The following is a 13,688-nucleotide window of genomic DNA, read 5'->3' as shown; positions in this document are numbered from 1 at the left end:
GGGAAATTTACCTCGTAGGCAGCATTTGCAGCTGCCAAAAAAAAAGAAAACGATCGCCAAGTTCATCATATTCAAAGAAAGCCAACACAAAAATAAATTACAACATAAAATGTATATTATTAGTTCATTAAAACACGCAAATTTAAAGAGAAAACGTCAAGTCGATATTGCTGCTAAACAATTTTTCGAAAGGCGCGAAAATGAATGAAACGGTATTGAGTTCATCGATAAGAGCTTAACCTATCAATAAGCTTCGATATCGATTATTATTGACATTGCAACACAGCGCAGTATCGATCAACACAAATTCATTGTCGAATATCGGCCGCTTGTGAGTCACATCGTTGACAATCCGACGATAAAAATGTGTTTTCCCTTTAAATGTGGAACATTACAGCAGCAGCAGTTAAAGTAGCGTGATCTAAACAGAATGGGCGAGCGTGTTGAAGCAAATAATAATGGCGTTGCAGCGCGTAGCATTCGTGAAGTGCAACAATCCTTTGGCGAATCCCTTGGATTTGGTAATGAGATCATTTGGGATCTGTGAGTACTGCGCAATTGAGTTTCGATGAGACATTAACACATTACTCACGCTATGCACATGCATATGTAAATAGTTTATCAGATGAACAATCGCAGATATTGGAAACCAAAATCCGCACCCTTATTCCTGATCCAACAGTGCCAAGAAATTTAGTAGGTGACGAAAGGGAAAAAGCCGAAGAAAGAGTTGCCAAACAATGTGGAGTCTTCGCCAGATTACGTCAAACTTTATTCAACGCGGTTTGGGAACAACGTAAGTAAAGATTTCCCCATAACAGTTGATGTAGTTTATTGCATCGTGTATACACAGGTAAATACACAAATCGCCAGTCGTTAACGTCGATCTTTTATGTGCTGGTTGCCACCGATGAGACGGATCACAATAATGCTCTGAATTGCACAAAGTGGTCTTGCCATCCCGTTTTTCGTGCCCGTCGCTGTCTTTGTAAGCATTTTCTGATTATCTTATCTACAATTGACTAAATCGAACGCTTTACAGCCGATAGCAATGGACGCAGCAACAACAGCGACGATTGCTGCATGATTTATGTGGATGAAAATGGTCGTGTGTATCACAACTGGGAGTCCTATGTGACCAGCAATCAGCTGCCCGAAGGCATTATGGTGACACCTCCTCGAGGCGTCTACAATCTTACATTGCGAGGCGAAGTCATCTTGCAATCCATGCCAACGCCAGCATCTTCAACGGGAAGCAAGGTGCTTGGTGCACTCGACATTACCTCGGCAGTAGGTGGCTTGGGAGCAGCAGCTGTGCCCATAGCTGGACTAGCGTTCACAGTCGCTGCACCCGTTATGTTGGTAGCTGGCGCTGTTGGCCTAGCAGCTGCTGGCTATTCGACAGCACGAGCTGGCGCTCAGCTTGTGGATCGCAGTCAGCACGAGCAGTCAATCAATGTGACAGATCGCACGGCACGCGGTCATTGGCTGAGTGTGGTGGCAGGTGCTGTTGGTCTTGGGGCTGCAGGTGCCACAAGTGCGGTGACAATGGCCACAAATGCTGGCCGAGAAGTGGGCGCCGTAAGTGCCATTTCCTTGCAATGTATTTGAGTTGAAGCGTTAACTAATCCAACTATCCAACAACAGATTGCTCAATTGACGGTCAACAGCATGAACATCTCATCCATTATGATATCAGCCACGGGCTTGACGAGTGGCGTCATAGATTTAATACTAGTAAGCGTATCAGTATTATTATTATTTAGATACATTATAGAATATTCGTTATTCGCTAACAGAAACATCAGGATGGCGACGATATATCCACCATGGATGTGCTACAGTTGTCAGCCTCGCTCTTCCTCTTCACGCACAGCGTCTACAATTTTAAGCTGGCTTCGACCATCATCAATGATACGGCCAACAATCGCATTGGCTCGTATCGTGAAACGCTAAGCAATCGACAGAGGTGAGTTAAGCCGATTATGTCGCAATTGGAAAGCAATTGACAGTTTATCCCAATACAGTTTAAATGGTAATTCCCCTACAATAATTTATTTTTTAGCAATATTTGGTTCTTCCCCGAATTTTATTTTCATTTGGTGGTTGAACCCATTTTGAGTATGGCATAAAGATAAAAAAGGAAAGGCATACCAATAAGGTACTTCAACTCAGTTATATAATGTTCTTGAATTGATTTCGATACTTCCCCGAGCTTCATTCTGTGTACCAAACTGAGCTATCAACTATAAATGATTTTTGTGGAAAGATATAAATTTATTTCAGTCAAAACACAAATCAAATGAACATAATTAGATTATACAATGTTATTTATGAAGAGAGATTTATTAGAGCTATAAGGAAAACATCCATTTTCGTTTAAAATCAAAAAAGGATCATTACCATTTTATTTTTTCTAATACTTACGTCCCTCGTACTTAATTGTCTCTTCAATTGCAGGCGTATGTTCGACAAGGTGGTCAAGGAGACGATCCGAACAAAAGGCGTTTCTAGGGCCAACATGGACATTATACGGAATGTGAACGAGATGCCATCGCGACAGCAGTTCAACGATCTGTACAAGATCAACAGGGATTTAAATCGCAATGGCATACGCCCCTCATTCGCAGCAAATGGGCAAGGTGTTGAGCTGAATGGTCAAGTGGTCACAAATACGGCGGAATTGCGTGCCAGCGTACAGCACAATATCGGACCCGATATCCTTGGCCGGGTGACGAATCCCTTACCAGAGTCATTTCAAGGTTCCGCAGTCGGAGGCAATAACGCTGGCCTTCGTGGCAATAACGCTGGTCGTGTTTTCACTGGATCCGCCGGAATGACGGAATCAACCGCATTTGATGCGCCGGAGAACACAAGAAATTATGCTGACGGCGTACGCATTTTGAGACTCAGCAGTCTGGTGATTAATGGTGTTGCAATTGCACTCTCTCAGTTCGGAGATGATATTTTCACACGGATCATCAATGCCGAGAGTTTTGAGAACGCTTTGCTAATGTTGGCCGACAATCTGAGTGATAATGTGATGCGATTTGTGCTCAATTTGACGGAGACCTTTATGCATATTTTTTGGGATGAACTCAACGATTTGCTAAAGTTTTACATATCGGCAGAGTCGGTGCTATATAGGATTGGTACTCATATATTGGATAACTATCGTTATTTAACAATAGATCAGTTAAGGCTTTATACTGGAGAAATTATTCAGGCTGTTAATGATTATTTCACTTCACTAAATCCCAACAATTTCCCAGGATTGCTAACCAAGTGCAAGGTGTGCAATCATTTCTATAACATTTGCGACTTGTAAGCGATGATAAAACGATGGAAACGAGCGCACAAAAGAATTAAACACAATATGAACTTTGAAATAAATATTAAAAAATCATAGTTTTTTTTCTGTATTTTCCGTTTTTTGTATGTGAGAATATCTAAAGTAAAACTTAAAAACAAAAGATACATGAATACGCCACGCAAAACACACACAAGTAATAATAAAAATTATGCATAATTTAATAGTAATAATAATAATAATAATCATAATAGTAGTGTAGTAGTTGTAATCCTTAGGCTTACGATACTGGGGGGAGGTAAATTCGAAACGATCGGACAGTTGAGAGTTAGGAACGTTGGAGCGAAATGAGTGCGCGTGGTAATCACAATTCGTTCATACTTGCTTTTCATTTATTAGTTCACGAAACACAGACAAAGATCCAAAATATATGTATATATATATATATATATATTTAGATATATATATATATATGTATTTAGATATATAGTATGTAAAGGTTTTTTTCTGTTTTGTTTTCCATATCGAGTTCATTTTGTAACTTGGGTTTTTTCACTTTGCTCTTTTGGATGCGTTGCGTTTTCTTCTGATGCCTTGATGCGTGTATCTTCCATAACTGTATCTGTAAATCTTTGTGTGTGACTGGGTGTGGGTGTGTGTATGTGTGTGTGTGTGTATGTGTGTGTGTGTGGTGTGCATGCTGTATTGTGTTGTGCGTTGGCGCCTCATTTGCGTTTATTCTGTTTCCATATATATTTGTAATTTGTTTTTTTTGTTGTTGTTTTAGACTCGCGACAATTGCTGGAGCAGATTGCACGGCCAGAATGCCTCGATGCGCTCCTTGAGCAACTGTATGGGATAGAGGATCCATGTAAGTACCGTCTGTGCCAGCAGACCCATCGGCTCCGGATACTGATGCGTTAGCAGCGCCAGCAATGCGGTAAACGAGCACAAGCCCGCCGTGAAGAGTATAAAGAATGGCAACTCCTTTTTCGGATAGACCGAGACCTCATGGAAGGCCGGCAACAGTTCACGATCGGCGCACTCTGTGCACGTCGGATATGGATAGAAGAGATGTCCGCGCTCCAATGGATACGGCAGCATACGAAATGTGCCCTCCCAGGTGCAGTGGAGCAAATTCAATGCGCCCTCCACCTGTTTCCAGTGCTTCAGATGGAAGAACGCATACGCCAATGCCTCGGAATCGCCGCGTTTCAATATATGCTCCGGCGGCAAAATGAGCGGCTTTGTTTCTAGCAAATATTTCGGCACATGCGGATTGAATTCCACCGCCCGATGTATGGCCTCCACAGCGCTCATTTCGGCCGGACTTAGACCACGTTTCGAGGCAATGTCTGGTGAGAATTTATCGGCCACAGCCCGTGCCTTGAGCAGCGCCGCTGTGTAGCAAATTGTCGCCGATTTGGGCAACGAGATGTCATCGTATTTGGCCAGTATGGCATGGCAATCGGCATACGCCTGCATCTCGAGGAGTGTCTCAATGAGATTCTCGTGTATGTTCAGCACACTCATGATCGACGGTATCTCTTTGGTCAGATCACGAAACATCTTCGCGGCCTCCTTCAATTTGCCCAGTTTCCTGGCGCACATCGCCAACCGTCGCTTGATATAGATCAACACGTTCGTGTCGCGCCTGTGAACGCCATCAGCGATGGCGCCTTGATGTTGGGTCGCCTGCGATTTCCGATAATTGAGCTCGGCCACCTTGAGGGCCGTCTTCAGTATCTTCTCCGCCTCTAGTATGGTCATCGCTTCCTCCTCGGCCAGCAGTATGTAAGCGGGTGCACATTCCGCATTGATCTCCAGCGCATTATGTGCGGATTTGATGCGTTGCATTGGATTGCGTTCACGCCACGCCGTCTGCATGATTTCGTACTCCTCCTTGCGTGCATCGCCCTCGCACGTGAAGAACGTCTGATGGTCCTGGGCACTCAAATTCATATCGTAGTACGTCAATGGCTCCTTGCTGGTGGCCCAAAAGAAGCGTTGATATTCGGCACCGCGAAATAAGTTGAGTGGATTGCGCCACACTTTGCATTCGGGTGTGCCGCTGCTGTTGCCTGAATTGGCATTGTTGCCACCGCCATTGGCACCACCTCCACCTCCGCCTCCTCCACCTCCATTGCTGCTGCTGGAGGAGCCGCTGCTGCTGCTACTGCCGCTGCCATTATCCGACTGAGCATCGTTGCCGTTAATCCAGGGACTAATGTGATTGATCGATACTTGTTCTGCCAAATTGTGTGGAATTTTAAACGCAATTATCATCATCATCATCATTGAAAACTCACCTATAAATGATGTGCCATATTTGCGAAAATACCACCATTCGAATATCAAGATGAGACCCGAGATTAAGCTCGAGGTGCCTGTGAGCGCTACGTAAAACTTTGGCGTCAATGTGCTCAGAAACATTGACGAGTCCCACATCCTGTCGCTGTCGCGGTCGCAGTCGTCGTCGCAGTCGCTGCCACCACTTTGGCTGCCAAAATTTTGCTGGATTTTTGTTGTTTGCTATTTGTTTGTTGTTGTTTTCGTTACCGCCACCAATGCTAAAATTGTTTGCTTACAGCGCGCTTTCACAACTATTTTGTTTTACGCTCACGACCAGCCAATTTTACATAAACTTTTATGTTGAATAAAATAAACAAATTCCCCTCTTATCAGCGTTAGTCCTGCTGCTGCTGCTGCTGCAGATGAGACTTTTTTTTCCATGAAGTATTCATCGGAGTGGTGTATGGGTAGGGGGGTTGAGATATATTAGAGCTGTCAAACTATCGATATGCACGCAATTTGCACATCTATGTATCGATAAGAACACGACAGCTGACGAATACAATAATAGTAGTCGAGCGCAGCAGTTCATTTCGAATTGTGTGGCCGTGTGTATCGAATATTTTTTTTCTTTCGTAAAATACGCATCACTATAAAATGGCCGCTATTGCAGCAAGTGCATAAAAAACGTTGAAAACACTATTTTGGCTGCATTGGAATTTTACAAGTTTTATGTGAATTAGAGTAGGCTAAATATTGCAAGTGCGCTAGTGAAATATGGCTGAAACAGCAGACGACAATAAATTGAAGGAAAAACTGAGCGCAACGCCGCCGTTGCCACAGCCGAAAACAGAAGAAACAAACAGCGTTGCGGCAGAAGAAGAACGAGGCGAACAAGAAGAAGCAGAAGCAGAAAAAGCGGGCCCAGCGAAATCTAAACATGAGGATATCAAAATACCAGAGGATGATAAAATTGACAAACTGGATGAGTTGAGCTCATTGGAGCAGGAAATAGCCAAAATGCATAATTTACAGCACGACGATGATACAGAGACAGAGACGGATCAATTGGCTAAAGAGCTGGCGGAGCAGGCGAAAGATGCGGGCGACAGCGCCGCGACTGAAAATGGCAACGCCAGCAATGAGGCACTACTGACGGATGAGCTGGTGTCACGTCGTCGCACACCAGTCAATCACAATAAAGACGAGACGGCATCGGCAGCTACACTGAAGGATGTGGATCTAATAGCGCTGCTCAAGGGCACTGATCAGGAGCAGGAGCAACCAACAGCTGCAGCGGCACCGGCAGCCGATCAAAAATCCATTGAACTGGCGCTGGCCGAGTTGGACAACGTAGGCGTGACCATTGAGGGCGAGGGTCAGTACGAGATAATGGAAATTGATGATGGTGACAATGGCAGCGCTGCCAGTCCAGTTGTGTTGCATGCAGCAGTTGCTGCTGCCGCTCCCAAAAATGCAGCCAAGGGTAAGGCGAAGCTATCTCCAGAACAAGCGCGTGCTGTGGCCCTCGAGCAAATGGCGGATTTAAAAGCGCAAACAGTGCGTCGCAAAGAAGCAGCTGCCAAGCAACAGCAGCAGCAGCAGCAACAACAGCAGCCGCAGCAGCAGCCGATGGATATTGTTAGCTCACTGAATGACGATTGGAACGAATATGACAGCGGCAGCGACAACAACTCCAATTCCCACTCTAATGCTAATTCCAATTTGACAGCTGCGAGCAAAAGGCCAATCGCAAAGAAGGCAAGCAAAGCCAGCAGCGAATCTGTGGGCAATGCGAAGGCGCTGACCAAGTCACCCACGCAGAGCGCACTGGATAAGCTGAAGGCAGCGACGACAGTGGAGCCGGCCAATAACAACAATAGCCCAGAAGCCACAGGTATGCTTCAGCACCTTTTAATTATGATATAAACGAATAGAATTGGATTCATATTCCTGTCCTTGCAGGCTATAAACGCACTCGGGTCATTAAACGGAAAATCATTTGGGATCCCGATATGCCAGATGCACAGAAATCGCTGGCGCAATATGCCACAACAAAGGCAGGCGGTTCAAACAGCGCCAGTCCAACAGCCACAGCAACAGTGACAAGTGAGAGACCTACAACACCGCGTGCTAGCGGTCAAGAAAGTATGAAACGTGCGCGTCCAATGACGCCCAAGGATGTGCATAAAGTGGCAGCGAAGCGTGTTGCAACGCCATCCAAGCTTAACGAATCAAATGTGGCGTCAACAACAACGGCAAATCGTCGAGCGCAGACACCAAATGGCGCTGCAAGTGGCATCGTGGTGCAGGTCAAGAAGAAAAAGGTTAGCGAAATTGATCGTTTGATGGGTGACGAAGGCGCCGCCAATATGATGCAGGCCGTGGAGCGAGAGCAGCGCGAACTTAGCGGCGGCGAGTCGCCTAACAAACCGTTGATGCGTAAACGTTCGCTGACCATCACTGGACGCGTAAGCTACACAGCAATTTAGTTTCCATTTCGATAGCTGTTTTACAACATATTTGTATTTCATTTGCAGCAGCAGCAGCAGCAACAACCACAGAAAGCAAATTCCAGCGAGTTGATGTCACCTACAACACCGAAAAAGGAGAGTCCACCCAAAGCCTATAAACGTGCCTCGACACCGGCGGCTGCCATCGATGCTGTGTTCAAGAACAACAAGGCAGCAACACCGAAGCCTCAACCCTCCGACTCCTGGGATTATGTGTACAAACAGCGGGCGAGCGAAGAGTCGATGATTATGCGACGACGTTCCAATAGCTCCTATTCGAGCAATGCTTCGGCGAGTCGCCTTTCGCTGGACAATCGACCAGCTGCCGTTGCCAATCTATCGGACGATGCATCCGATGCGCCTGCCAATGATCCAGCATTCAAGTTCTTGAAACCGGAGACAAAAACCAACCAAAGAAACGATGGCAGTCCACCGCAAACGCTGGCAAATGATTTGAAACAACAGCAGCTGCCAAAGGAGTCGAAAGCGTCAGCGAAAACAGAGCTGATTACGCTTCATAAGCTGGAGAAAGTGTCGCAGCTGATCGTCAATATGCAGCCATCGAAGACGGGTTACACCTACAAGTTGCAGTTGCTGCAGAAACTGACGGAAATGCTCAATAAACTGGCCAAGAGCAATGACTGCAACACAGTGCTGTTGAGCGTGGGGCAGGGACAAACATTCTGCCAGGGCATCGACTGCCAGGAACTGATTGCATCTGCGCTCGATAAACGCAAATCAGGCGCCAACCAATTGGGATTGGTCTTAAAGTGAGTAGAATACAAGCCAATAAGAAAATACTTTGAACTTATTCATTTTCAATTTATATTTTGTTTGCTTTAGAACATATCTGCGAACTTTATTAACATTCCCCAAGCCTCTGGTGGCTGGCGTTGTGGGAAACCTCAAGAATCTGGGCGTTATGCAATTGCCTCTGTTTGACTATGTTGTCTCCGCCGATGACTGCAGCCTTGAGACAAGCTATGCCAAGCTTGGCCAGCTGCCAGAGGGTTATGCGCTCTGGCACAATCATCCAAAGGTCTCCAGTCAAGTTGTAAGTAATAAAATCTTGCATTTCAAAACATTCTCAATTGCTAAATGTATTATGTTTAATTTCAGCACAATCGTCTCTTTTTGCTGGGCGAACAGCTGCAGGCATTGGAGTTAGTGACAACAGTCGGAGGGAATAGCTTTATTGACAAGTGCTGCAAGGCACGCAGTGTCAACGACGAGGCGCTCGAAGTGGCCAAACTTATTTCCAACAGCACAGCTGAGGTGAGTCCAACGACTTTTATTTCTAATTCTTATTATACTCGCTACCCATAGGGTAAAAGGTTATTTTAACTATATGCCTGTCGCAAAAGGAGGCACTTCTTGTTCAGCGTCGACAGCCAAGACGAGAATGCAATATCCGTCTGTCTGTCTGTCCGTCCGTTTGGGCACCTACGTCTCAGAGACTATAAGAGATAGGGATATATTTTTTTTGCTTGCTTGTAATGATGATTCTTATAGTTTTGGATTGGCACTTTAATTAGAAAAATTAATAATTTTGAAAATCTTTTTAGATTTTGAGATAATTGCAAAAATGAATGAATTCGTATTCAAACCAAAAAAATAAGTTTGTAAAATCAATATTAGCTCTAAATATAGTATTAATCTAGTGCTATAAAAATAACGTCAATTTTCTTATTAAATTGTTTCAGTTTTTTTTTTCATTTTCATTATGGCTATATGGTATATTTATATAGTACTACATTTAAAATATACCATATACCATACTAAATTATACCATTGGTTATATATGATATATTTATATAGTACTACATTTAAAATATATAGTGTATAAAAATACTGAAATATACCTAATGGCTATATTTAGTAAATGTATGTGCTATATAATTTATAGTATTTTTATATCATATGGTATATTTTATATCTAGTGCTATATAAATATACTAAATATATCCATTAGTACATTTTTGTATATTTTGCGCCATATAATTAGGTATATTTTAAGAATAATAGTTATCTAATAGTCAAGTACACTCGACTGCAGCTTGCTTACTTGTTTAAGACGTTCCTAAATCTGTTTTAATTGTAATTACAGCATTATCGCGGGCTCAAGAAGCTAAATCAGACGGCGAATGCGGCGTTGCTGCCATCGCTTGATGCAGAGTTCAAAATCCTGACAGAGCAATGGGCATCGGCACAGTTTCAGGCCAATTGCAAGCGCTATGTGAGCGATCTTAACATCTAGGCGGGTCTACCACGCGCAGTGGTAGACGATCAATTGTAATAAAAAATGAGAATATGGAAATGTGAATTCTTTATTTTTGCATTTGCATTTCGTTAATTATTTAGAACCGTTGCAAAAATAATTGAATTTCGGACTTTTTAGGATTATACAAACAACAAACAAAAAAAAGAAAAAAAAAAACAAATGTTGCAATTGTTATTAAACCGTTTATTTTGTGGGAGAGACTAGAAAAGGGTTCTATTTATAATATACAATCGTAATTGTTAATGTTTTGTAATTGTAATACATGCAACTAGCAATTTAACTACTAAGTACGTGTTATGATGGGTGTTGTCCACCAGGCAGGCCTCTCCCCCCAAAATCCAGAGTGTGTCTGTGTGATGTGTGTTTAAATGCACGTTCCTGTTACCAAGGTGGTGTTCTCGCTCTCTGTCCCGCCTAGTTGTGTTTTTCCTGCTCATAGAAATAAGGCAGCTCGGACTGAAGACGCAAGAGACGCACATAGCTAACGAGCTTCCAATTATTCACGGGATCATCGTCGGCGGGCACAAACGTGGACATGTACGACACCAGCTCCTGTGAGCCATCCATATCTAGATCGGCAATCAGCATTGAGTTCTCTTGATTAATGAGATCCGGCTGGCAAATCATTTCGTTGCGATCGCTGCGACAGAACTGCACAATATTGCTCTGCGATGTGTTCTCGATCCGTGTGTCGGCGCCAATGAAGAGCACTAGAATAACCGTCTCTGTGGTCATTTGCATTTTATAGTTTTTCATCAGCTGTGCGGCGGGACTGTTGCCATTAAGTTTACGTTGATTCTTCGTGGCGAGCACATTGAATGTGTCTCGTTTTTCTATCGGCAGCAAGTGCTCAAAGTCATCGAATTCCTCATGCTGCGCTGGGAATTCATGTTGCTGTTCGTGATCGCGTTTAAGACGCTGATGTTGCTGCTGCTGCTGTTGTTGCTGCTTCTTCTGCTGCTGCTGTTGTTGTGATGTTGCTGCTGTCTTGTTGTATGACTTGTCCTTGCTCTTGTCCTTCTCCTTGATGGCATTCAGATGCTTTGCGGAGCCGCTGCTCGTGCTGTTCGTATAGTTGCTTGTTTTGTCCACGCTATTGGTCGCCTGTGATTGCTGTTGCGACTGTTGCTGCTGTGGCTGTGTCTGTCTGACTGCGTTGCTGTGCCACTTCCAGAACTTCATCACAAAGCCAGACATCTTGGTGTTCTTAAAGTGCCACTGAGCCGGCACCATGCCATACATGCCGCTGTTGGTGAAATTCCTCAGTGTGAAACGCTGGCCATTGCGACTTTCGGTCAACACCAGCGTCACATTGCAATCGGGGCACTTGCCGCGATTCTCCACGGTCAACTCGCGACCGCTCAGCGAGTAAACATTGCGCTGTGCCTCGGTATCCTTGCGCTGGCCATGGCGACGATGCTGCGCAATCTTGGAGGCGGGCAACAAACGTTGTCCCACCAACGATTTGTTGGTGATCAACTGATACAGCGCGGCCAGCGACTTGGAGCGCTGTTCCTCCGTGTGGTTGTCGCTGCGCTGGCAGCTGTAGCTAACGCTGAGCGTGGCAGCCGCATTGGCCGCATTCGATAGCTGCAATCGCGACAACTGCGCGCAGTCGAGCACGCGAAAGCCATCGCCAATGGGTACGCCACGTCGACCGGACAGCAAACGCAGCACATTGCGTGCTTCCAGTTGGGTGGCTGCTGGTGAGCCTGGCGTGTGTTGCTGCTGCACAAAGGTTTTAGTGCGCTGCTCCAGTGATATGCTCGAGATAAGCAGTATGTCCAGCACACCGTCGCCATCAATGTCGGGCAGTATGAGTGGAAAATCATAGGCATCAAGTTTGCGTGCCGAATGCTCCATGAAACGCCAATGCCACTGACCGCTGGCCGAATTGATGACGCCCAGTTCGCCGTACTCATCGATCACCAGGCAATCCGGCTTGCCATTGCTGTCCACATCGAGCAGTGTGCAATCAATGGCTACCGGCTCATCCACAGTCTCATCGTACCAGGCGACGGCGCCCGAGCTGCCCAGCAATGAGATGATGCCATTGCGTTTGTGATTTGTGGCACGAAATTCGGGGAAGAAGACATCGCCACGATACAGAAACACCAGATTATTCTCCCAGGCACGCAAACCGGCCACAACATTAACGCCACCTCTTAGCTCTATCTTTGTGTAGTTGTTCAGCCAGTTGTGCGTCTTCAGGCGATCCACGGGCGCTGGACAGGCGCCAGTGCCATCGGCATTGCCACAGGGCAGCAGCCAAACAAAGCCCACAACGGCGAACAGGCAGAGCAGCAAGGAGGCAATGAAACAGCAGCGACGTCGCGTCGACATGGGCAGATGTTTGTGTATGTCATCGGTTTGACTGTTGCCCAAGATGGCCACATTGTCGGCACTCACATCGTAGTCGCCGCCACCGCCATTGAAATTGGAGAACTCGACGCCCACATTGCCGCCTCCAACGGCTGCTGAGCTGCCTAGATCGCTGAGCATCACGGAGCGAAATGTGTTTTGCATGTTGGTGGTGTAGCTGCTGCTATTGTTGCTGCTGTTGTCCGACTTAAATTTTGAATGTTGCTGCTGTTGCTGTGTATGTTGCTGCTGTGGCTTCAACTGTGACCCGCCACCCACTATACGTGTGGCTGTTGTGGTACGTGTGTGGGGCGACTTTAATGCCAACGTACTTGGTGGTATGCGGCTGCGATTACGTTGCAGTTGTTGTTGCTGCTGTGATTGCAACTGCTGTTGATGTTGCTGCTGCTGCTGTTGAAGTTGCTGTTGTAACTGTTGTCGCTGTCGCTGATGCTTGGTTGCGTTGTGTATCTCAATCTCTTCATCGGACTCCGAATCGGTCATTGCCTGACTTAGCGGCGTATAAATGCCTTGATGTGTGGGCAATGATTCCGTGTGCAGCATTTTAGCTGAGGAAAAATCAATAAACCAATTTGTGTTGGACACACACACAAACCTATTTCTTAACCAACTTTACTGAGCACAGCGCTCACTACATACTTGTAATTGTTGGGCCAAACACTTGCTGATTGCTTGCAGCATCCACATTGCGCCAATGTTTTCAGCTAATTTGCAAATTAAGTAAACATTTATTTCAAAAGTATCCAACGTTTGCACCGTTGCACCCACGCCAAGTTTAATTTCAAAATAATATCGCAATCGCAGCGTTGCTCATCAGCATGTTATCGCTTATCGATAGATTTACACTCATCTTTGGTATATTTTGTGTTGTACTGGCATGCGGTCACACTGTGGCACTACTAAGCAAAAA

The 13,688-nt window shown here is 45.2% G+C and overlaps 4 protein-coding genes across 8 annotated transcripts; 2 read left to right on the top strand and 2 right to left on the bottom strand.

Moving 5' to 3' along the window:
• Positions 1–164: 164 nt before the first annotated feature.
• LOC133841408 (uncharacterized) lies at positions 165–3,408 on the top strand. The gene is made up of 7 exons (XM_062273849.1): positions 165–543; positions 618–796; positions 854–988; positions 1,043–1,581; positions 1,648–1,737; positions 1,800–1,969; positions 2,461–3,408. Exons 1-7 carry the CDS (start codon positions 431–433, stop codon positions 3,326–3,328), a joined length of 2,094 nt encoding a protein of 697 aa, XP_062129833.1. The 5' UTR covers positions 165–430; the 3' UTR covers positions 3,329–3,408.
• A 663-nt stretch (positions 3,409–4,071) lies between these two features.
• On the bottom strand, positions 4,072–6,077 carry LOC133841412 (protein ST7 homolog). Its single transcript, XM_062273854.1, has 2 exons — positions 5,620–6,077; positions 4,072–5,559 (listed from the first exon to the last, which is right to left on the bottom strand). Exons 1-2 carry the CDS (start codon positions 5,756–5,758, stop codon positions 4,094–4,096), a joined length of 1,605 nt encoding a protein of 534 aa, XP_062129838.1. The 5' UTR covers positions 5,759–6,077; the 3' UTR covers positions 4,072–4,093.
• A 124-nt stretch (positions 6,078–6,201) lies between these two features.
• Positions 6,202–10,683, top strand: LOC133841406 (nucleolar protein dao-5). 5 transcript variants are annotated; one of them, XM_062273846.1, is made up of 6 exons: positions 6,202–7,499; positions 7,568–8,073; positions 8,152–8,885; positions 8,959–9,169; positions 9,235–9,390; positions 10,223–10,683. In XM_062273846.1, exons 1-6 carry the CDS (start codon positions 6,380–6,382, stop codon positions 10,370–10,372), a joined length of 2,877 nt encoding a protein of 958 aa, XP_062129830.1. In that variant the 5' UTR covers positions 6,202–6,379; the 3' UTR covers positions 10,373–10,683. The 5 variants fall into 5 exon arrangements, with proteins under 5 accessions (XP_062129830.1, XP_062129831.1, XP_062129829.1 ...); XM_062273847.1 differs by having other exon boundaries at positions 6,203–7,499; positions 8,155–8,885; XM_062273845.1 differs by having other exon boundaries at positions 6,203–7,499; positions 8,149–8,885.
• A 127-nt stretch (positions 10,684–10,810) lies between these two features.
• On the bottom strand, positions 10,811–13,567 carry LOC133841407 (uncharacterized). Its single transcript, XM_062273848.1, has 2 exons — positions 13,418–13,567; positions 10,811–13,326 (listed from the first exon to the last, which is right to left on the bottom strand). Exon 2 carries the CDS (start codon positions 13,319–13,321, stop codon positions 10,811–10,813), a length of 2,511 nt encoding a protein of 836 aa, XP_062129832.1. The 5' UTR covers positions 13,322–13,326; positions 13,418–13,567.
• Positions 13,568–13,688: the final 121 nt, after the last annotated feature.

This window comes from Drosophila sulfurigaster, chromosome 3, assembly GCF_023558435.1.
Source record: "Drosophila sulfurigaster albostrigata strain 15112-1811.04 chromosome 3, ASM2355843v2, whole genome shotgun sequence".
Lineage (NCBI taxonomy): Eukaryota > Metazoa > Arthropoda > Insecta > Diptera > Drosophilidae > Drosophila > Drosophila sulfurigaster.
The sequence above is the reverse complement of the archived record's forward strand: the minus strand, read 5'-3'. Positions and strand labels throughout refer to the sequence as shown.